The sequence below is a fragment of the Phaethon aethereus genome, assembly GCF_964289735.1.
Source record: "Phaethon aethereus genome assembly, chromosome: 2".
Lineage (NCBI taxonomy): Eukaryota > Metazoa > Chordata > Aves > Phaethontiformes > Phaethontidae > Phaethon > Phaethon aethereus.
In genome coordinates this window covers 121,375,944-121,400,711 of record NC_138582.1, presented here as the reverse complement: position 1 = coordinate 121,400,711, position 24,768 = coordinate 121,375,944, and the positions used below count along the sequence as shown (strand labels likewise).

General features: G+C 38.7%; 1 protein-coding gene across 1 annotated transcript; it reads left to right on the top strand.

Moving 5' to 3' along the window:
• Window positions 1-406: 406 nt before the first annotated feature.
• On the top strand, window positions 407-22,644 carry EXOSC7 (exosome component 7; the record flags this gene model as incomplete). The annotated part of the gene is made up of 8 exons (XM_081996907.1): window positions 407-463; window positions 1,579-1,680; window positions 2,366-2,460; window positions 8,162-8,327; window positions 12,748-12,818; window positions 17,449-17,572; window positions 18,538-18,693; window positions 21,760-22,644. The coding sequence occupies 8 exons, from the start codon at window positions 407-409 to the stop codon at window positions 21,862-21,864; spliced, it is 876 nt and encodes a 291-aa protein (XP_081853033.1). The 3' UTR covers window positions 21,865-22,644.
• Between the last annotated feature and the right edge of the window lie 2,124 nt (window positions 22,645-24,768).

Below are 24,768 nucleotides of genomic sequence, written 5' to 3'. Positions count from 1 at the left end.
AGGGGGATGTTTTTCGGGATGCGGGGGTGCTCAGCGGATTCCACGTCCAGACCGCTGCATCTACTCCCTGTGAAAGCCTTCTGTGGGGAGTTTAACGGTTACATACCCCACTCGGCCTGTAAGAGCGGGGAAGACCCCGACATGAGATCCCCGCTCGGTGGGTGGAATGGCGGCTACGGCAACCCGAGCGCTTTCCCGCCTCCGGCACGCGGGAGCGGGTTAGTGCGCAGGCGCGGGGTTCACCCCGCCCACCGCTGGGCGTCACGCCGGGCCGGAATGGCGCGTGTCTCCCCGTCCCCGCCCCCTCTCCATGGTGTAGCGGCGACCGTTGCCGTTAGCGGCGGCGGTGTGGGGGCGCCGGAAGTGGAAGAGCGTGGAGCGTGTGTGACGTGTGGCGGTGGGAGGCATGGCGTCCGTGGTGTTGAGCGAGGCGGAGAAGCTTTACATCGTGCATGGCGTCCAGGTAGCCCAGGGCGGCGTGCAGGCGGCAGCTTCTGCCCCGAGGAGCGGGAAGTCATTTGGGCTGTGCTTGTGGCCGGTGGCAGCGTTGCACTGAGGGGCGTGAGGCAGGGCCCTTCCCCGGCCCTCCGGGATCGCTCACTCCCTGTGAGCAGGTGTGGGGCGGGAACGAGGTGTAGCGAGGACTGGGGAGGAGGGAGGGGGCGAGCTTTCTATTACCTGGTGTCTAGCGGGGAAATATCTGGGGTAATAATCATCCGAGTACACTGAGAACAGAGCATCAGAACAAAAGGCAGGCTGAGAACAGGACGTGGATTTGTTTTTTCATTTCTTGTCTTCCCTCTTGCCCCCTCTTTCCTTTCTCAAGTTTTTGTCGTTGCATAGAGTTTTAGCCTGTCACTAAGCTAAGAAACGGTGCGTGGACCGAGGAGGAGGAGTGAAGGACGTGCGGGGAGAAATGCCAAAGACAAAAGGACTGTACTTTCTGCAAAGTACAGAAACTATTTTACGGAAAAGAAAACTACTTTTATGGGGATAAGCTGTATAGTATCTGAGGGTGCATGCTATCTGTCTTTGAAATACAAATAGATGAAAGTATTTGGAAGGCTGGTGGCTTATTTTTGTCTGCTAATTCATAATTACATAATTACATATATAAAATATGTATAATTTCATACACATATATGAAATACATATATTTTAATTAAAGTAACATATAATGTAATCTATGTAATTATACATATAATTGTATATGTCCTAATTACATATATAAAAGTACAGAACTTGAGTATCCCAAGAAAGATCCGTGTTGTACTAGGTAAAGTACCTTTTAAAGCCAAGATGTTTACACTTTTGCAGTCTGAAGCTTTCTTTGCAGGAGTACATGTCTGTCTGCAAGAGCTTGTTTCAAGCTCTAGACAAATGAGAGGTAAATGGAAAAGTACAGTTGGTTCCATTCTACTTTTAAGTAAAAGTGGTGAAACTATGAGCTGTTGCTTTTATATCCTTTTTACTGCTGTGTTTGGCATAGGAAAAGGAAACTTTAAAATCACAGAAATTTTTTTTTTTTTTTACTTTTCATTACTGATTCCTTTAAGCTCAGTATATTGATTGTCTTAGGAGGACCTTCGTGTAGATGGGCGTGGCTGTGAAGACTACAGATGTGCAGAAGTAGAAACAGATGTTGTATCAAACACAAGTGGATCTGCAAGAGTAAAGCTGGTAAGCAAATTTCCTAGGGATTGTGTATCTTGCTGATGAAATTCCTGGTTTATGTGACTAGCTTTAAGATAAGCCGAGGCTATTTGTAGATGGGTTTGTGTCTGTGTGTATAGCACTAACCAAAACTATGGGTTAAGGAAGTTATGACAGGATACGTAATTCGTTCAGGTTGGCTTAACCTGCTTGAGCTAGATTTACTGTGCAGTATCTGCACAGCCTTCAATCTGAACTAATCTAACATTTAGTCTTGAAAACTGAAATCGTTGTTGTGCCTAATCGCTGGAAAAAATTCTACTCCTTTAGAGTGAACCATGTGTTCTACTTCTGGCGTGTGTTGATTGTGAAGAAGACAAATATACTATGCATTATTATAAAGGTTCTGCAGAAATCGCTGTTTTCAGAACCAAAATGATAGAAGTAGTCATGGATATTAAGAGTGTCTTTTTAACCTAGGGAAAGCTAATATGTATGGTAATTATTTGAGGAATCTACTTATGCTTAAAGTTGTCCTTCCAAAGCCTTTCCTTTTTTAAAAAACATGAATGTTACAGAGAAGTTTGCTTTTATAGAATGATCAGTGCAGATAACTGAAAGGCAGAAATGTCAGCTTACCATAGGCATTTAAATTAAACTAGTAGTTCTGTGACTGTAATTCCAGTTGTGCAATATGTTTTTGTTTTAACAGGGACACACTGATATCTTGGTAGGGGTAAAAGCTGAAATGGGGACACCGAAGTTAGAGAAGCCAGATGAAGGTTACCTGGAATTCTTTGTTGACTGGTTAGTATACTGGAAGAGAAGGAAAGAGATCTAATAGTTGGAATAAATGACCAATCAGATCTTAGCATTCTTCTGAAGTTTATACCTTCATTCCGCTAGCCTCCCATGTGAGTAATAGAAACAAATTGTTTTACTGTTTCAATAGTGGTGAATGTTCAGAAACTTCCTGCTGGTTCTGCAGACCCAAAATAAGCAAAACACGAGGAATTAAAGAATGAAAACAGGTTAAATAAAACAGTCCCAAATTGCATGGCATCACTGCAGATTGAAAAGAGTAATGCTTCAGCTACACATGAATTTAACATCACTTCATGACTACAATATCAGTTGTCTTTTTTACAACGATAGAATAGAAAAAATCTCTTTCAAAAACTAAGTGTTCTGGAAGAAAAGAATTGACTGATACAGACTGTACTTTAATTGTATTTAAAGGTTTACTTACTTTGTGAAAGCAGTGGAAAAAGTTTGAAGTATGTTTTGTACAAATTTATTTGTAAAAAAAGAAAAATCCTCACTGTAAACTTCAGAGGCAAAAGTTAATTAGAAAATATAGTTATATTTATCAGTGAATTAGTATTTAATTAAAATTGTATTTGTTTTTAATCATATTCCTGGCTTTGTGCTACAAATGGACTATTGTTTAGCCTTACAGTTTTCATAGTGCTTGAATTATGAAGGAAGCTAGAAGGAAACTGAGAGCTCTTGTTTTCACGTTGCTCTGAGATAGCATAGTGACATCTCGGTGTTATTCCAGACTGTCTGCTATCTGTAACTACAGTATCCATATCTTGCAGACTTTCTAATGTGCTTTGGGAACCTCTCATCAAAGCCTTGGCACTGTCAAGTTAGCTGTTTTGCATGTGACCTTTTTATTAAAACCAAAAAATGTTGCTACTTTGACATTAAACCAATATACCACTAGTAAAGCTAAGTAAGTGTATATCTGGTAATCTTTTTGACCTAACTGGCTATATCTGCCTTAACGTTCGTGTATCTCTCATATTGTGCAGCCTTATCTAAGATTGCCTCTGTACATCACAATGTGCTAGTTAACTGTGGAAACTAGTTTGTAGGGAGAAGGGCTCGCCTATTCTTTGTCTATGATTACTGTTCACAAAATATCAGGCAGGAAGATGATCTTCTCAAATGTGGTCCTGCTATTAGAGGGGATCTGAGCTTGACTGCTTTATAAAACTCCTGTATGAAATATGCTAAATAGTACCTGCTTTGTTCTGGTGGTTTGTATATGAAGAAAGTCACTGACAGCAGGGACATTTCCTTGCTAAAACAAGTGGTGTGTAGGGATGTTGCAATTCTGTGACACTTCTTTCATATGTAAATAAATGTTAGAAAATATTAGAAAAACTTCAATTTATTAGATTAATGTTAGGTTATATTTTCTAACTGTTAATCTCTGCTTCATAAGAAGATGGGAGGGGGATGTGCAGCAATATTGTGCAAGATGAATCTTGTCAGTTGTAGAAATAGATAATCCTTGCTTTCTGTGACAACACAGCCCAAAAGCCTAAATTTTAGAGAAGGTTAGTCACTTCTTGCGTGCTTGTGCTGCCAGGGGAAGGTGACATCTAGCCTCCAGAAAGATCCAAAGGAGAAAATGTGGAGGCAGCTTTTTCTCTGTAAAGGGAAATGAGAAATGCTGTCAGTACTCTGATGCTTTTCCAGGCTGCCACTGGGTGGTAGTAACTGAGCAGTTTGATACGCTGCATCTCCTGGTGAAGTTCCTGTAGGTTCTCCTTGGCTTTTATATTGTTGAAACTAATAATAAAAACTCAGACTGCAGTGTTTGCTGTCTTAAAATGCTTATTTCCTGAAACTTCTGTGGTTTCTTCTACTGCTGAAAATACTCACTTGCTGGATCATGTATGTAATTATCTGCCCCAAAATTCCATTTTATTCTGCTCCGAGTCCTGAACCTAAAACCTGAGAAGCACATTTAGTCCCATTTTGAGGCAGACTTTAATGCGAGTCTCTGGAAGAGATGATTTTTAGGGCACTGATTTGTGATAGTAGAAATTAGTTATCATAGAACAACTCCATGTTGTGTGTGATGTCCATACTGCCCACCAGCACTGGAGAAGACAATCATCTTGGCCATTGATGTTGAAAGACTGTTTGAGTTTTGGGGCTGTTCTAATACTGACTTGTTAAGGGTTTTGGGGGGTTGTTTTTTGACTGATGCAAAGATTTATCATTTTCAAAAAACAACAACTAAAAAGCAGACATCTGAATTCCTCGAATGCATTAGATTTTGTTTGTGGAATTAGGGAAGCAAGGAATATATTTGTCCAAGTCTGGCCATCTGTTCCTTCACTTTGAAGGCCAGACACGCTTTTGTTCCAGCTGGGAGAGTGGGCCTATTTGTGATGCCTGCATGGCAGGCTGGATCAGATAGGATCTTAAATATTTTAGATGGAAAGTGGTTTTCCAAATCGTAAGAGATAACAGTATTGCAGAACAGCCACATCAGAATGCTCTTAGGAGATCCTCAGATACTGTTCCATTGTGTTTAGTGGGGAAAACGTTAACTGAAAACAAATTTCAGTGCAGTCACTGAAGGCATCACTTGAATGGTGGCTTCAGGAAAGAAACCTTTCCTTCCCCTCTGTCCCCTACCATAAACCCTTTATTGCGGCAACTCTTCTTTGCAGAGACAAGAGGCAAACTAATGGGTTTTGAAAGAATGAAATGTCTTTATGTTTTTGTAGGGTACTTCCTCCATTAAAGAGGCATTGTCTATACCAGATGGGATTGAGCTACGTTTTCAGAGAGAAACACCATCTGATGCTTGAGTAAAACTGTTTCAAATGCTATAAGCAGATGTTCTTTTGGATGGGAAGTGTGGTGATGGTGCCTGACCAGGCAAAGACCTGAATCAATAAATCCATGTTGTTAGAATTAGCAGTTTGACTAGACTAAATCCAAACCCTTGTTAGCCCAATTCTTTATAGGGTTATGAGCTTGAATATCCCTATAATCATATTAACACAGCTAGTCAGCATCTGGACCTAAATTCAGGTCTATCTATTTCTGGGACTGCCTTGGCAGTCCAGATGCATCATAAACGTGATATCGTCTGGAAGAGTGTACTACTAGTGAGGTGGTTAACTTACTGCTGATTCTAAAACAGCAAATCTGCCTTGTTTTAAATTACTGTGTGTTTCTTTTCATGCAAGAATAGAAATCTGGTATGGTTGCTTGAAGTAAATATGGCTTCAAGTGAAAAATATCCTCTGTGTAATGAAGACCTTGTATACGAGGAAAATTAAGCTTTTGTTTAATTAACTGTTTTATCTCTGTTATAATTACTTACATTGTAGATTATAGTATATTAATGGCCTGAGCGATGGATGAGGAGTACTTAACTGCTGTGAGAGAAAGGTTTTGACTGGTAACAGCAAGGGTTTTGAAATTCGGTAGAGATCTGTGGTAGAAACATCATTATGCTTTAGGAGGAGTCTTGGTGGTTATGCAATGTGACACTGAAATAGTTTTCAGAATCTTTAAAATTATGTTCTGTTTGGAAGTAGAGATTCTGTGCTCCACCTGGCCGCTACTAAGTTCTTTCTGTGCTCCATAAAATGAGTTTTTTGGCATTTTCTCTTACTAGTGTGCTAGACAACCCCTTTTCAAATTTTACCCGATGTAAATTACTGCAGTAGTCTGTGAGCATTAGGTGGCAGTATTTACCATATAGTTATTACAATAGTAGCCTGATAAATTCTTTGTTTCACTCTGATTGCAAGGAACTGAAGTGTTAAAATAATAATGGAATTAAGATGCAGTGAAATTTGCAATGATAATCCAGTTGAGTCTTGCGTTCTTCCTACTTGCTGTCAAAGAAAGTGGCCATTTATAATTAAAAAATACAACATTTGATAAAACCTTGTGTTTAGAAATAATAATAAGGTATAGATTAGGATTTGTATAATTCTTTTCAACTTCTCATAGGAATCTTACAGCTTGTACAACCATACTTTAAAGAGAATGGTTTAAACTGAATGATGTAGTTCGTTTGCATAAAAGCTGCTTCCATGGATAAGTGCTTGTTTAATACAACTTGAAGACCTGACTCAGCATATTTCCAGAATTAAGTTATACTTATATATGGTCCTATCTTAAAAAAATTAGTGTCTAATATTAACACAACTGTGAATAATATTGTGTGTCACACTTGTAGTGCTTATTTGTGTGGCAAATGTAGTCTGGAACTATTGGTCAGTGTTTGACTGGCAGTTACTTTTTTTAAAGCATGTATAGTGCTGTCTGTTTCTAGAAGCAGGAAATAACTTCTGTAAAATCCAGTAGCTCTTCCTGGCATTCTGAGTTTTCATTAGTTCTGCAAAAGAACAAGTTGAGACAATTACTGTGAGGCAATTCTTACAGATAACAATAATAATAGATAATATATGTAAGCTTATAGGCTCTGCTGTCTTGTTGATACAGCTCGCTTGATGGTTTAAGTCATATCTAGATAATGTGCATCTTCAGTTGTTTTTTTAAAGGTGAAGGTATTATAGTCCAAGACTTTATTTTCTGCTGTATGTTTGTATCATCATATAAACACAAAACATAAATGAGAAATTGGCACTGGGAGGTGCCCAGCAAGGAGACTACAAGGCTTTGCTATTACAGATTTTGAACATACAGAAACTAATTCTGTGGAACCACCTCCTTTCCTATGTTCTGTAATGACAAATTAATTTGGGAGAGGTTTGACTAGCTTATTTAAAAACAAGAGCTGCAGCATGTGCCACAGGTCCAGTGCTTAAGAATGCTCTTGCCCTCTATAAACCAGAGGCTGGGTTCAGAATATATTTGTTATTTTGCTGCATATGTATCTCTGGACATTTTTGCTCTCTTTCATTGTGACTTGGAGGTGGAGGTTTTTTTGTTTGGCTTTATTTGTGCAGGTTTTTTTGGTAGGCCTGTTTCATTGTTAGAATTTTGTTCTTAGCTGTGTACAAGGTCCCAGCACCCAAGGAATTTCTTGCCTGACTGCTCATAAACAAAGTTTGTTATGTTGGAATCGGGGAAGTGAAGACCACACACTTTTATCAGATTCCTTTCAGAAAAAAAATGCTCTTTAGTTGCTGCTGTCCATAAGCTGTAGTTGCTGAAAATAATGAGCTGCTGTCTGTAAGTGGCTTGATAGCAGAGAGTACACTCATTAAAGAAATTACCAATTAAGGTCAGGCAGTCATGTCACTTAAAAAAACCAGTAGTATTCTACTTGTTATATTGTCACATCATCACATCTTTCTCTTCTTAGCCACTCTCTTGTCTTATTAATTTAACATTCAAGTCTAACAGGCTGTCTTGTTAGCTGTTCTGAACTTAGTACAGGTTTTTCTCACTTTTTTATTTTTGAAAGGGTTGAGGTATTAGAAGATGAGAGTGCTTAAGAAATGATCCCTGAGAGAATTCACCAACTTTACTATTGTAACTTGGGAACTGAAGATAGTAGTGGAATTTAATTAGTATCAGAGTTTGTAGCAAAATTTAGGTATATTATCTGCATCAAGATATTTTCTTATGCAAAATGGAAATAATTTCTTTACAAATAGGGTGCTTATTCTTGTACAAATAATTCCTTAAATATTTCTAATGCTTTATATTTAAGAAATGTTCTTTTGGTATTGGGTGCTTCAGAAGTGAAAGTATTTTTTCTTTCTTTATCTAGTTCTGCAAATGCTACTCCTGAATTTGAAGGCCGGGGAGGAGAAGAACTTGGCACAGAGATAGCAAATACACTCTACAGAGTATTTAGCAGTGAAAGCAGTGTAGACTTGAAATCGCTTTGTATTAATCCCAGAGAGCACTGCTGGGTTCTCTATGTTGATGTATTGGTAAGTAAATGAAAACTAAGATTCAAGGAGGTTTTTCAAGGTGCTGACTGACTTAGCGTAAGCATGTGTATTTTCGTATTTGAAAAAAGCTTCTCATGATGTGTTGTAATGCTTCACAGCATGGATGGCTATTTTCTTGTGAATCTGCCTGTAATAGTTAATCACTACTTCTAGCTTGTTCTTTTTCTACTTTTCTTGATACTGCTGCTCTACTCCAGAGCGAATAAAACACTGAGTACTCCAAATCTGTCTCAGATAAAAATCACTGACCTTATATTGACAAAGAAATTGCCACTAAAGAAAGCTAAGCTTTTCTCCAAGCTAGATATAACAGCAAATGTATCATTCTAATCAATGTAAGTTAGTGTGGGTGTATGTTAGCACTAACATAACTGTCCATCCTGTCTACCTCTTCGCACTATTATCAGTACTAATTCAGTAAAGTAAAATAGAAACTTTTCTGGCAAAAGTTATGTTTGATTCAGGCACTTTTTGGTGAAAGTTGTATGTATGTATTGAATGTAGAAGAGAAGCTGAATATTTGTTCCCATTAAAAAATGTAAACTAAATTTTATGCATATAAATCTTGTGCTTGCAGCAGCTCAATTTCCAAACTATGCTGTATTAGAAGTACCCTGTCATGGGGATTTGACAGAAGTCTGCAAGTCAGGCTCCCCTGAGCATTATTTCAAATTGTTACTGGTCCAAAGTTGACTTTCTATTTGTCAACTTTGTAACTGAAAGTATGTTGAGGGTTCATATAGGAATCCATTAATGTCTATGAAATGATTTGCGAAATGTTAAGCTGTATTGCCAAAAAAGTTAAATATAGCGTTTTGATAAACAAAACAGGAACATTTAAACTAAGACCTAAATAAATGTGAAAATTAGCCCATTAGGTGTTGAAACAGTAGTAGCATTAGCCTCATTATAGTAGATAGGGTACATACTGTGACGTAGTCCGCATACAAAATGATCAAATATGTACCACTGCTGATTGCTTTAACAGTCCTAGTCACCAGCTTATTGGAGCTTGGCATAGTTTAATAGAGAATAAAGTGTTAGTTCTGAGAAATCACACTGGGGCCTTTAGTTACTAGGCAATTACCAGCAGAGGTACAGAATATTAAATGCTGTGCTTATTTAAGCAATGTACTGCTTAACAATGCATAAACACTGCATAAACAAAGACTTTCATAAAGCTGACTGCTGCAGAAGTAGTTCTGTGTAGCTTTTGTATGAGGTATAACTGGTTGTTATTTGAGTCTTCCTGGACAAATTTGTTGACTGTCCACAGCTACAGAGAAAAACAGACTTGGTATTTTTATGCTACTAGTTGTATCAGAATTATGAATATCAAGACCTATATTATGTGATGATTTTTACATTTAGCTTTGTTTACAGTGCCAATAAAGAATCTGTTGTAAGTTCATAATTAGAACTCTAAACTTGGTGAGTCTTTTTAATGTCATATTCTGCAGGGATTTGTGTGTGAGCCATTGAAGAGCTGCTGGTACAGTTAAGACAAGATGCTGTTAACATTTGTCTCTTATTCTGCCCTCCCCCCTGCCCCTCTTTTCCACCTGAGGCCTCTGTATTTTCACGTTTTTGAGGTATTTGTACTATATTCTTTTCTAAATAGAAGACATGTATATTGCATGTTATAGTTTATACTTGATGTAGGTGATCAATACCTACAAATTTTCCTGAAGCTGCTCCTGATGAATCATTCCTATGGAATTCTATTTTAATAGTACATGGTGGAAGTATGACACTTGTGCTAATATAAGGTACAAGTGTACCAATTAATCATTTGAGGGAGGCAGATTCTAAATATAATAACAATGCTTATTGAGAGTCCTTTGGATGATATTTTACTTTATAATTCCCAGAAGCTGTTCACATTGATGTTTGTGTTGCATAGTTAAATTGGAGGGAGAATAAGTCTTAGGTCTTAAAGCCTGAAAATACTGGTACCTTGTGGTCTGGTGGGAAGGTACTTGTTTTAAAGTCTCTCATTCTGAAAGATGAAAACTCAGAAAGAATGTTAGAAACCATTTCTATGTAATTTAGCCATGCACACTTTGATCAACGCATCTGTATTCAACTCCTGTGTGTAAACAGAATTTCACATATGCAACCTCAAAAGAGAAAACAGTATATTTTGCATAGTTGTGCAGCTTATAAATTAAAAACACATCTTGAATATTTTCTAGTGGTCGGTGTATTTGGGAGGCGCTATAATTGCGTACAGTCAGACGGGAAAGAAAATCACTTCAACTATACCCACCATAAAGATGCAGACATATGGACACATACATATGTATATGTATCAAAGGTCAAGAATATATACCTTGACCTTTCAAAATACATCTGTTTTTTCCTAATAATAGGTGTTCCACTTCCAAAGAGTAGCTCATGAATGTGGAGATAAACAGTACTGCAAAACTGTAAGCCTGTTCTCGGCGTCTGTGTGTTTCCCTCAATTTCTTTCCCCTCCTAAGTAATTGATGTTAGAAGTAAGCTTTTAGGCATTTTTGAGGGTGTTTTTGATACATGTATAGCCTTCTCCATATAATGTGCCCCAGCAGCCTACTGTGCTGAGCACGGAGAACCAAAGTGTGCAATCTCTTTTCCTTCCATACCCAACCACAGTATGGGTTGTTGAGGGGGTGTGCATTAGGTTCTGTTGAAATTTTAACTATTCACTACTGAGCACCCCTCAGAAGATTTCCTTATTTTTTCTGTTCCCACCCCAGTTTGGGGAAAAAAAAAGTTAGAAATATGTCCTTTTAGAGGAAAAATGTCTTTGAATAAGGCAAGGTCTACAATTTTTTTTCCCCCCTACCCCCAGTAAGTTTCATTTGCATATCAGTAAAATAACAGCAGTCCTTTCTAAAGAATTCTGTGCTTCCCACAACTCTCAGTTGTGTAGACTTTCTCAGTGAAAAGAAAAAATATTTAAACAGGGGGATCTCAGTACACAGTGCTTCAGCTGAGAAGAGAGCATGCATTTCTTTCTGGAGGAGTTGTTGTACTGTGCTTGATACAGGCTGTGTTCCTAGCCTGTAGGCCCCACTGTAATACAGATAAGGCTTTAGAATAGCAGCATGAATATAAGTCTAGCAACAGTACAGGCACATCCCATTATTGTGTTTTAATAACAAAGATATTGTGGGGCTTATTTTGTTATCCAGTAAAATCTAATAATGACTGAAAGTGGCAAGTTAACCTCTCTGTATCCAGCAGCTGTCTGCAAAGAAATAATCTGATCACTTTTGTATTTAGTTTTCTATCCCAACTTTTTGTTATTCTTCTTACACAGTTCAGTCTGTCTTCATAAAAACAAACTGTCTTTCCAGAATATCTGATTTATGATTTGCTCCCAGTGTGGGAGTTTATCTCATTCTTAAATAGGTTTTGAAGAACAATCAATGTAATCAGTATGGTAAAACTTGTTTTGGTCTCGTCATCCAGCATAGATTGATGTAATGGCGAAGCATCCACATGTCCTCCCTGAAGTAGTTTCAAATGCTTGCTGGGGATGTGTGTGTTCACAGAATAGTACTGGCAGCTGAGAGCAGAGCTCTCAGAGAACTAACACTAGACTATGGCGAAATACATCTTTGAGTTGTCTGTCAGCCTGTAGAAGGTATTAGTGGTTATGGGAGCCCTGCCTTTTTATCTAGTATGCAGTGCTGTTCTCTTTGACTGTTCTTCTCCTGACCTTCATGGGAAGAAGCTAAGCTAGATTCCCTCCACACACTTTAATTCAAATGATAGTGTTATGAACAACTAGACTTTGACATCAGGATTTCCTTAGATCTTTTTCAGCTACGAGACTCACCTGCCGATGACTCCTTTTCTATAAAGAATAGAGAATAAATCACGATGCGCCTTCATAACTATACCTTCTGTAACTAGCTTTTCATACCATGTTCTGGGTGACAATTTGCATTGCTGCTTTGAAAATGATTCTACCAATTGGGTTCGTCCAGCTGATATTTAAAAAAAAGACTCCTCTTTGAAATAAAGTATAGAAAATGGATTGGCTTGATTTAACATTAAAGAATGAATGTGGTGAGTTTATAAAAAGTATTCTGGTCTAGTTCAAAGCCTTGGCACAAGAAGAATAAGAACAGTTGTTTAATTTCAGCTTCTATTACTAAATTTTGTCATTAATTTTATTATGAAGTGTGTTAACTCTTCTATTTTGCATGTATAATACAGTTAGCCAAAATCTTAATTTCCTATCTGTTGTTTCTTTTCACAGATAGGCTTTAAAGACGACATTGTTTTTTAAAAACTTGTTCTGGTTCTTCATTTTGTGCCTTTTCAAGTAGGTTTAAGTAAAATAAAGACTTGGTTTAAAGTCACTAGCCTGATTTTCTTTTAAAGAGATTCTTTTTTTCCTCTTCAGTTATTGGAATGTGGTGGGAACCTCTTTGATGCCATCTCTATCGCAGTGAAGGCAGCTCTCTTTAACACAAGGTAATGCACAGATCTTATTTCATGTCAGTGGAAATGGCATTGGCAGTAGAAAATTAGTACGCTCTCTAAGCTAGGCATTTTTAATGCTTCATTATTTAAATAAGAAATACCCAAGGCAACTTGCATTCAGATACAAGGCAGTCCATTTGCGTGCAAGTAACATGAACTAATGACTTTAATTCAGTTTCTAATAATCAAGTGTCATATTGCATTCTATGCACAATCAGGCTCACAGTAAAACTTTTGTTCTGTACCCAGATCTGGAAAAAAATGTCTTGACCATATGATTTCGTTGCAAGTAGATGGAGGCCTTTGTGTCAATGCCTTGTGGGTTTAAAATAAGAAGTATTTACTGATATATGATGCTTCTGAATAAACAGCCCTCTCTGTGTGCCAACTGGTTTGTAACTAGCCCTGATTACCCACTTCTGGTGTTCTTTCTCATTAACTGTTAGTCTAGAGTTCTTTATAACACTAAAAGGATAAAATGGTGGTGAGGGATTGTGGGGAGGGGAAAATTATATGTCTTTAAAAGAACTTTGCCCCATGCATTTTAATTCAAAGAATGGAAGAACGAAATCTAGTAGAATGAATGATGCTTTGTGTGTGTTTTAATGATAGCATTCAATACTACTTTTTCTAATGTTATCTTCTTTATCTATAGGTGAAAGGGAATATAGTTTTGTAGCACCCTTGAGAAAGAAACTAGTGAATGGCTTTGCTAAGAAACTTACGTAGCAAAAGTAGCTGGAAGAGGTGCAAAAGTTAGACTCCTATAGACACAAATGTTTTAAAAGTGGATCTCAAATTGTTCTGCAGCTATAAATTAGAGATCTGCTAAAGTGAAGTGATTGGTATAGTTCTGGCTTATTCATCAGGGAACCAGCGCACAGTACTAGAGCTGGAAAAGTACGTGCAAGAAGAGGAAAATACGCTTTTGAAGACAGGCAGTATATCGGGTTATAAACACTTTAAAAGGGGATAAGGGGAGAATCCATCTGAGACTACAACTTGTATATATTGCTGAGAAACTTCCCATGCTAATCAAGTTCTCAAAGGTAACGTCTGACACTAGATTGTTTTTATATCATTAAGAAATACTGTCACAAACGTAATGGCTCACAAAAGAGTTGGCAGTACACTAAAAGGAAGAAATGCCTATGTTTCTCTGTGAACTGCCAGGATGCAAGAGTCATGTAGTTACAACAGTTGCTCCCATGTAAGTTGTTTTGCAGATCTAAGGCACGTACTTTATTTACAAGATAACTAGGTCTTTTTTCTTATTTCATCTAGAATCCTAGCTCTAAATAAAGAGAGAAGATCATATTAAAAGTAATTAAATAAATAAAAGAAAATATTGATTTGGGAACATGGGCAACATGTAGGGTGTAATTGTTTTAATGATTTTGCTTTATTTTTATTCTTCTGACAGCTGTATCCTTCATGTAATCTTTAATCTGTGGGCAAGCATCCACAGTCTTGTGGAAGTCGGATATCAAATCAAAATGTGGTACAGCAGGACATAATGCAGAGCCTGTTGACTTTTTTTACCTGTGAAAACCCTGTCTATTGATTTGAGCAGGGAGTGCTAGTATGTCTAATCTCATATGAGCTCAGAAAGTCAGGAGGTGAAATTCAGAGTGAAAACCTGTTGTCCTCATTCACTCTTCCTCTCCCTTGGTACCTACTAAGTTTTCTTTGGATTGACACAAGGTTGTTTAAAGTAGCTGCCTACTTACCATAAAATATTATTGTCCGAGCAGGACAAGATGTCTATTTGAAGATCACTTCAGATTAACTGTTCTGAAGTTTGCTTGACATGTGTGTCCGTCTTTGAGACTTAGTTGCCTTTCATAATCTGTTTACAACCAGGTTTTTGTTATAAGTGTTTTCAGATCTTTGTCATCCTTGACTGCAGCCTTGGAACCAAGAGTAGGAAACTCAAACTGCTGTTTTTTCTGTGAAGCTACAAATGTTTAGATATTCAGATAGACATTTGAAAACCTCAGCTTCATCATTAAAATCTTGCTCTAACCACTTTTATAATAGCTATGGACATGTTTTTCTTTAGGGCTAAGTAAATCCAAAATCTTGACCTAAGGAATTTTGCACAAGGATTATGGCATTTAAACCCTTTGTATGTCTGACCTGACTCATCGTGTCCCCTTCAGGCATGGAACAATGACAATATGACTGTTTTAGGGGGAACACTTACTCCTCGGAGTTTTACACTGTTCATGGTGTTCTGAAAATTATATCAAGATCATGTGCAAAAGATAGCACATATCAAACTTTCTTCTTAACTGTGTCTCCAAGGTGCTTAAGGCTGGATTTATCCATGATGGAAGTAGATATTGCAAAAAGTGCAAGTAGATACTGTGCCAGGATTTAACATTAAACTTGATCTTGTGGAATGTGCCTACTTGCAACGAAGGCAACAGAAACGACGCAAGTTATAAAGCTGCAGAGTTCATAACACAATAGCCTTGCAGATGTGGGTTTTTGCTGGGCAGCATGGTAGAGGTAGAACTGATGCCCGCTTGCAAGGGTAGAACTGGTTTTGCAGTTGTGAAATCTGGGTCCGCAGCATGCAGAAAATAGCATTGTTCATTGTGTGACTAAGTTCTGCTGTACAGATTTCTGCACTGATTAGTTGCAGGAATCAAAATAGAAAAATGAGAGTTGCGAAGTAAACATGTACAGCTAGTTCTTAAGATAAATCTTCACAAGCTGGGAGAGGCAATCTCTAGTTTTCTGGAAATGCTTTGTGCCACACTCTCTTGTCTAGCTTCCGTGTGTATGTACCCTCTTTTTATGTAACTAATGATGCTTGTGTCTGATCAACTGTCTTTTTGCCTCTGTAATAGTTCTAATTTGTACCTCCCATCTGTTCTTGGCCAAAACAGTTACTTGCAGGCATTTTTCAGGTATTAATTCTGGCAGCTTTTTCTTGCGGACCAAACATTGCTCTGGTTTCATAGCTCTTTTAGGATGGAGTTAAAAATTGTTTAATCTCACAGATTTTCTTGAAATCTTCCTTCTTTTTTTTAAGCACTGCTCTGGCATATACACTCCTTGTCTAGGCTGTTGTCCAATGTTGTCCATTGTCCTCTGCAGCTTGAGGGTTAGTCACCTTGTGACTTTATTCCGTCAATTTTTAATGGAATATTTTTAACTTGAAAATAGGCTTTGATGCATTTCCAATGAGTTGAAAAGCATTTTGAATTTCATTTCAGGAAAAAGTACATATCACAGTTGTTCTGCTTACTGAAAGTTTTAGTTTTAGCTTGCCTCAGGCCAATGTTCTTCTAGGGGATTTGTTCTCACTGAAGCAGGGTTAGCTGTTGTGAAGTACTTGCCTCTAGGACTCTTAGCCACAAATAACTAAAATACTCTCCAGGGAACAACAAAAATCACTTTGCGTTGGTGGGGGAAACATTCACTAAATCAGCCTCTATCTCTTCTTCTTTTAAAAGAGATTTGATACAGAATGTGTAAAAGAATGTAGCCTACAGAGTCTAGTTATAAAACACAACGCTACTGTAAAAGTACTAATATAAAAACAGATTATATTACATTCCACATGGTTACTGAAGTTAGCTTTCTGGGGACGACTTGAAATATTTTATGTTTTCAAGTACAAATGTTTAAAAGCGAGAGTAGTATGGTTGAGCTGTGCGGAGGGTTTACGCCAGTAAAGCAAAGTCTCTCAGCACTCCATCCTAGTGGGCATCTGGATAAATGAGGGTATATAAGATGCTGACATTCTTGGCGCCTTGTGATAACCATCTTCTACTAAATTGCTTTAAATTACTTTATTCATTATGCTAAGAAAACTGCATTAAATCATCCTGTAAAAATCACATTAAATGGCTATCACAAATACAATATATGTACCTCTGATAAGGAGCTCGTCTAGCTTGTTTGTGAGAGCTCATCATTCACAATTAAGAAGAAAGTATTTCTTGGACTTCTGCCTGGGTTTTTCTATCCCTGATCGTTGCTTTTGTGTATCTGTCCTTAGAATAGCAGAGTGTTCTGGCTTCTTAAAGAATGAGAATATCTTGCCAATCTTCCCATCTTGCTAATGAGAAAGGATTTTACTAATGTCATCTTTTCCCTTTACCCTAAATCTCCTTAGTTAGCATCATTCTTCCCTGAACAGCTTTACTACTTGTATTTGCTACTGATGTCACAGCTTTGCTAAGCACTGCAATTGCTGTAATTCTGACAACTTTGTGGTTGTCTGCAAGGTTGAGAACCACAGTATGGAAGGATTCAGTCTTGGTAATTTGTGTCCTGTACATCCAGGCAGATGTAAAAAGAATTGTTCAGAATTGATTGGTGCAAATTCCAAAAGACTCTCTCCCCATATATTAGTGTAAAAACCAGTTCAGATTCTAGCAGTTTGAATTATGTAAATATTATTATCTTATCCTAAATAACTTCCCACTTACAATGTTTTCTTCCTAGTCTCAGTGAGTGAGTTGTTAATACTTTGATAACATTCTGGATTTCTTTTCTAAACATTTAGCCTTATTTAGAAAGTGTACTTCCTGGAGTTGAGGCTGTGTGACAACTGTATTCATTAACAGTTCTGGCAATTATTTTGCACATTTTGTTTCCACAGAATACCTAAAGTGCGTGTTCTGGAAGATGAAGAAGGTTCTAAAGAGATTGAGCTGTCTGATGACCCTTATGATTGTATTCGGCTTAATGTGGATGATGTGCCCTGTATCGTCACACTAAGCAAAGTAAGCCTGACAAATTTTTGACCTTCTACCTAGAGACTTCAGTTTCTATTAACTTCACCTGCCCTTTTATATTTTTTCCCTAGAGATAAAACTTGTGTTACAGAAATGGTCAGTCTTCACTATGTATGTATTTGTTCACCTTTGGCCTCCTAATTAAGAACAACTTTACTGAATACGAGGTTTTTTCCATCTCTGACTTGTAGGTTTATACTTGATGACTTCTTAAAATGCATCTTCTTGCATGCAGAAGAGTTGTTTATTATTTTTCATCTACTCCTTGCTCAACATCTAGAGCAGCAGATACTTCAGTATGTTAAAACAAATGGTCATTGTGAGGCGCAGAGGTCGTCTGATCTGCCTGGAGTTACACTAGTATTTCTTGCTGTGGACAGAACTCCGTTTTCATGGGTGCAATACTGTCCTTTTCTTTCAAACAGTTTTTTTTTTTTCCTTTTCCATATACAGCACACAGCTAACACGGTTGATTTGTTGGATGCTTCATTTTCCATTGCAAGAGTTAGTGATTTGCTTAGTTACCTGAAAGTCTGTCTGACATTTCTTTTAAGCAAGTTGCATAAATAGTAGAAAGGCCATTGCTGAAGTGAGGGCTCACCTGAGTCTCAGGATGTGTAATTTTCACCTAGTGGGGAGCAAGGTCCATGCTTGGAGTTGGGTAGGAGAGGGGAATAGGGAGTTTCATATAGGTGAAAGGATGGTCTGAGGGCAAAACAGTATGAAGTAGTGACATGCTTATCTCACCTCTGTTATGTATGTACATACAATTTGGGGTCAGAGATTGTTTAAATACTGTGCTGTCAAGTCAGTCTCTGACCACTGCAAAACGCCACATGATACAGGGATGGGAGGCTGTAGATAACTAACAGAGATACCACTCACAGTTTAACTTGTTAATAAAGAGCTTAGACAACTGCAAACTAATGTGTCATTTTTTCGTTAACTTACAGATTGGATATAGGCATGTGGTGGATGCTACCCTTCAGGAAGAAGCCTGTTCTTTGGCCAGCCTGCTTATTTCTGTGACCAGTAAAGGTGCCCTCACTTCTATGAAGAAGGTGGGGAAAGGTAGCCTGGATCCTGAGAGTATTTTTGAAATGATGGAGGTAAGGAGTTTTGAGCAGTTACTGTCTTGGATGATACGGGATGAACTGGAACTTGGGTATATGAAAAGCTGCAGTAAGGACTTGAAGAGCGGAGATCTTGGCGCTTTTATTGGGTGCACAAGGGACTTGCTGAAGGTCACAGAGAGTTCCTTTGAAACAGAATCTAATATGAATGGATGTTGGCTAAAACTTTTAGATGCCTGAAACATAGGGTACTCACATTTGTTTTAGTCAAGTACTTCACAGCTATAAAGCTTAAGTTGATAAACTTTGAGAGTATTTTTAAAGAACGTGTTCCCTCTCATCATTTCCCTTAAAGACTGAAAGAGCAAAACTTCTAACATGGTGAAGTCCCTATAAAAGTAGAGATGATGTTTGGAATTGCTAGTGCATGGTGTTCTCTTCTAGTAGAACTTGTTCTGTTAAGCTTGCTGTTCTCATTTTACTGTTGTTTTTCTTTGCTCCTTTATAGGGTTTCTGATCTGTTCCTACTCCATGAACATACTAGTATCTGGATGTTGTTCACATCCACATAAGAATTCCATTTTCAACCTTTCTTCAGGCTCTTAAATCTGTCCTGCAGTATAAATTCTTATGCCTGGGTTTGGCCTTGAGCATGAGACAGAAATGGGTTTCAACTTGGAGTCAGAATGAAAATTAAGTACTTCAAATTGGCGCTGTTTCCTAGAGATCCAGAACTAATTTCAGCATGGCTGTAGTGAGGAATGCAAAAATTGAAGCCAAGTTTGAAAATAGTTGATCTCAAGTAGAAATTACATGCTGAGTATTTATGGCACTTCATTGTTTCATGATGTCAATCCAGAGTGCTAATCTTGGTGGTACCAGTGGGCTTTTTATCTGTGTCTGTCAGAGATGTCATTTATCCCCTTTATCTGGGTAGAGGGGTGTTACCTCTAATCTGGCATCCTGAAGAAACCGAACTTCCTAGGGACATCTGATGTGTCTTCCTTGATGGATTTTGCACCCAATTCTAACTAAATGTCATAGAAGACTTGAGGTTTTGGGTCTAGGGCTGTTAAAAAGAGATGGGTGCTTAAGTCAGGTTCATGGTAGAAGCTAGCCTCCATGCAAATTATCTGCACAAAGCTTTGCTTGGAGCCTCTATTTTGATCACTGATTTTGCTCTGCATTGACCCCTAAATAGGTGATGAACTTCTGCGGTCCATTGTATAGCCTACCCCCAAACGCTGTGCTTGGGATTATGTAATGGTCATCTAAGCACTAATCAGAGATGCGTATGGAAGGTAACCATAGGAAATCTTCAAACCGTCCTACTCTGCTGAAGAGCTTTAGTGAACTTGTCCCTACTTGTTGGTGCAAGGAGTTGAAAGCTTTAGCTGATCACCCAGTGAGTTGTGCTGTCTCTCACTTGGTTTGGAAGAAGTCTTCCCTCCTGGGTGGTGAGCAGTTTGAAGGAGTGGGGGATAAAGCTGATAAGAAGAAACAAAGATGTTTTCTGGGAGGCCAGAGATGTGTTGTTTGGCCCTGCCTCAAACTCAGCAGCCTCATTAGGACACCAAGAAAAACAGAAGTGTCTGGGAACGTCCAGTGGAGGAGCTGCATAACCCGTGTTTGACACCTCCATTGCCTAATGATTTGGCTGCAGGTCAGAGAGTGTTCAGCTTTCCTTGCCTGGTAGAGAACAGATGTTCCTGGGACATATCTCTTAGGAAGGCAGCTTCACGGGAAAGTTTTGGAAAGCTGTCAGCATTAGGCTTTTTTTACTGAGTTTATGATCCAATCCATAAGAGAGACAAGTGTAGGCAAGGCAAGGCAGTACCATAAGAGGTATAAGATGGCAACAGTGTTGTGTGTCAATACCAAAGCTGTGCACAGTTCCCATTCACTTTGGCCTGGTGTGAGTGATGTTATCCTACCACCTCTCAGGACTCCAGACTGCTGCTGTGATCTTTGTCCCAGTGCAGAGCTGTAACAGTTCTTGTGTGTGCCCCCCTTCACTTAGCATGACTCACAGGGTCTAGGACTGACAGCTACCCTGCTGCATCAAACCTCTTCCTGAATTTCCTTTGGTACTCTGGGCTGTATTCTGTCACCTGGTTCTTCAATTAGAAATGTACATTATTTTAAGATTTGTGGGCCCATGGTGTTGGTAATTGTCATCAACAGGTGAAAGAGAGCTTTGTGGCAGGCATAGGCTTGATCAGGAGCTAATAAACTCAGTTTAATGTAATCAGTCTTTGGCTCTTTAGGGACAGGTGGGCTCTCTTCATCTCTGTATGGAATCAGTATTTCAGGTCATTTAGAGAAGACCTGGGAAAGCTCTAATAGGCACCACTGCCTTAAGATCTTTATTTCAGCATTGACCAATGTTTCCCTGTCCTGCAGTTTCCACAATACAGTTGTGCATGTGGGAAGAGTAGAGGCTGGTATTGGAGCTAATCTTGGTGGTTTTCCACTGCTGGAGCTGATTTCTGTAAAGAAAACCTTCTGTTAACTCCTTTAAGGTCCTTGGACAGTACAGAATTGCACATCATAATGAAGGATCTGCTCGCAGACTCATTTGGTCATGCAGCCCGTGTCCATTTTGGGTTTCTCTGGCCACACAACAGGGTGTTGAGCTGGTCTAAATTCACTCTGCTTATTCTGAGCACGTTCAGAAGAGTTTACTGAACTTTGTATTAGTACATTGCTTTGCTGGTCAGGTATCTCTTGTCCTCTGGCAGGCAGCATATTGCTTCATATTGTGTGTGCTGGCTAATTTGAATGTGTGGTTGTGCCAGATGTGAATTCAATTTGTATTCCTGGGTGATCCAGCAGTGCACAGATCTGGTATTAATGATCATGGAATGCTTCTCTGATGAATGGGAGCTCTGTCTTTATGTGTACATTTTTTCAAAACTTAATCAAATTAAAATGAAACTTCCATAACCATTATTTTTCTTAATTAAAAGCATATTTTGATTATACTAGCTGGTGCATATTAATCATTAAAGGGAAAATATTTGTCAAAAGGAAGTGTTCTGTAAGAGTCTTCCTGTTAACAAGCATATGTCTCAGATTTGTTTTACTTTCTTTGCATTGCAGACTGGAAAAAGAGTAGGCAAGTCATTGCACATAGCCCTTCAGAAGACTTTGGATGAAGAGGAGAGTTTGGGAACCTCACGGCAGAAAGTTGGATTTCTAGGATGAGTTTTTATTAAATGTTCAAAACTGGTTTTAATTGTTTGTGCAGTCTTGTCAGTTTGTATATAGAAAAAGGGTTGTGGGTTTTTTTGTTGTTGTTCCAGTACCTTTATCCTTCTGACTAAGAGGCTTTTAAAATGTTACTAAGCATAAAGAAAGCTACAGTTAAATGTGAATAAACAAATTTGAGATGCTTTCCATATTAAGTAACTGTCTGCACCTAGGAAGCGCATCAGCAGCAATTGATGCAATTGCCTGGGAAGAGCTTGAGTCTGTTTTCAAGAGTGACCACTGTAGGCTCTGCTTAATTTTGTTTGCATGCGTTCCACTTCTGCAGACCAGCTGCTGTGTTTTAGTGTCTGGAGGGTTGTCCTCAGTATGGCACAAGCCAGGTTTTGGGCCTCTTGAAATTTTTTTTTTGTTTGGTTTGTTTTGTTTTGTTCACCAGCCAGATGAGAACAGCACTTGGTGGAAGTCTTCCTTCAAATCATCTTTCTTATCTTTGAATAAAATGTGGTCAGATTTTACTGTAAAAACAACATGGTCCCAAGTTTCCAATTCATATTTTTAAACCAAGATTTCTTTGCTCACTAGAGCTCTGCCGGTCCCTTTTGCTAACAGGTACAATAGTAGTCTAGCCAAAACCTCTCACAGTGGGTAAGGAGAAGGGGCATGGCTAAGGTAGAAGGGAAAATAAGTTTGGTAATTCAGCTGGAAAAGCATAGTGGCTGTCAGTAATGATCCTTTACAGGGAAAGACAGAAGATGGCAGATAAGGCATGCAATCAAGTTGTATCACCGGGCCTTCAAAGTGGGTGGATTCCCTCCCTACATCAATTGGCTGGCCCAAAGAGCTGTTTATTTGGATGGGAAGAGACAACAGATGGAAGAAGTCAAAAGAGAAAGTTGATTTTCAAGAAGTTGTTATTTCATCTGCAAGTGTTAGCAGGGTTGTTTTGAACAAACATTATGGCAAAAGTTACTACAATAATCCAAGAATCATTTAGCTCAAGCAGCCTTTTGTGAATTTCCTGGTTTAATTTCCTAATATCAGATTAAGAACATTCTCTTGACTGGAACATATCTGGTGGGGAGAAGGGGAAAGCTTTTGCTGAAGAAGAGCTGTAGGTAATGGACAAAATACATTACATCTCAAACTAATAATCAAGATCATTAAAATATATGGTGTATTTAAGGTCTCCAGATCTCTTCAACCCTTTTCCTAGAGATCACTCACATAATTATTCAAAGTGACTGCAATACTACTGTGTATTTCACATATGTGTAGCCACTACTATAAAGAGCAGGCAGGTTTTTTTTTTAAAAAAAAAAAAGGAAAAAATAAATTGTCCAACAAAATTTGCCCGCAACATCTATTTTGAAGAGGTGGAATTTTTTCAGTACCTTAAGTAATGGGTTAGGTAGGTTATGATAGTGCTATGTAGTAATACAGGCAAGAAGTGATGATGATTTTATATATAAAAAAATCTTTAATCACTCCAGCAGAGGTATTCTTTGTGAGTCAAAGACTAACCTGACATCAGCTTCGCAGTAGCTGTGCTCCATTCCTTGCCACGCAAAGCTACTTGTAAGAATGTAGAAAGAAAGAAAACTGAAGGGGAAAAAAACATTTACAGTATCTTTGACTTACCAGAGGCAGTTTTTGCCTGGTCATGTGTTTGATGTTTCAGAAAATGGTTAATCTAAATGAGGATTGCAAGTCTTAAACCACAGCCATTCGCCATTCTCTGAATAGCTGTTGCCTTTTTTATTACAGCTCTGTGGTTGGATACCAAAAGGTTGCCCAGAGTTACTTCCAGGGTGAATTTTGTAACATGGTAATAGTAGAGTTTTTTTCTACATAGCACTCCAGCTGAAGGATCCCCAAGCGTTTTGGAAGTTACATCATTTAAGATGCTTCTTGTCCCCTCTCCAGATCCTTTTAATTTTAAATTGATTGTTATGAGAGCTGGGGAGAGGGGGCAGAGAGAAACCTCCCTGTGTTTCAAGCATGTTAACTGACACCTCTGTGGAGGTGAATATATGTGCATTCCCTCTCCACTTCTTTCTGAGGATGGCAAATATTTAACCCATCTAAGATCTAGGCTATGTGCTCAAGGTACTGAAAAAGCAAACTCTTGGTACCTGCGCATCTGTGTCTGCTGCCAGCACAGGGAAACCTGTGGAGCAGCTGTGTATACAAAAATGGCTACCTCAGTCACAAAATACTTGGTTCCAAGCACTTCCCAAGAGTGTTGCTGTTAATTAAAATGGTGTGAGTATTTGCAGTGCTTCCTCTAACTATGAGTGTCCTCCCCCCAGGTCTTCTGTAGCTGTATAAGTAGGCACAGAACGCACCGAGTGGTCTTCAAGGGGTCCTATTCCTTCCACAGTTGCTACCTCCCATCTATTGGCATGGAAAAGCAATGGGGTGGAGTGTGACCACAGTTCGGACAGGGGCTGCTTCTATGCCCAAGAGATAAATAATGAGCCTGGCCAAAAGTATTACACAGCTGCTAGTTGGTCTCAGCTGTCCCTGGAGGTTTGCTGCTACCAGCTCATATCCCAAATGGATAAACAAAGCTCTGACAGGGGTAAAAGGGCCTACAGCAGTCCCAGTTGATACAACATTTGTTGTATCAATGAGACTGTGGTTCTCAGGCATGCTAGGGGATATGCTGCCCATTTCTATTTTCTTAGCTCCCTTTAACCCCTCCCTTCCATCCCAAACAAAAATAGCAGTTAGATTTTTAATAGAGGCTTCAACTGAGACTGGTCCTGTTCCCATCTGGTCTGGTGGAAAGTTCCATGTGTTGCTGTGCAGATATTGCCACGTTTTCATTGACTCAAGTCCAGTAGAACTAAGAGGAAACATCTGCGGAGCGGGATAGCTGTCTGTTTGTCCCAGAAA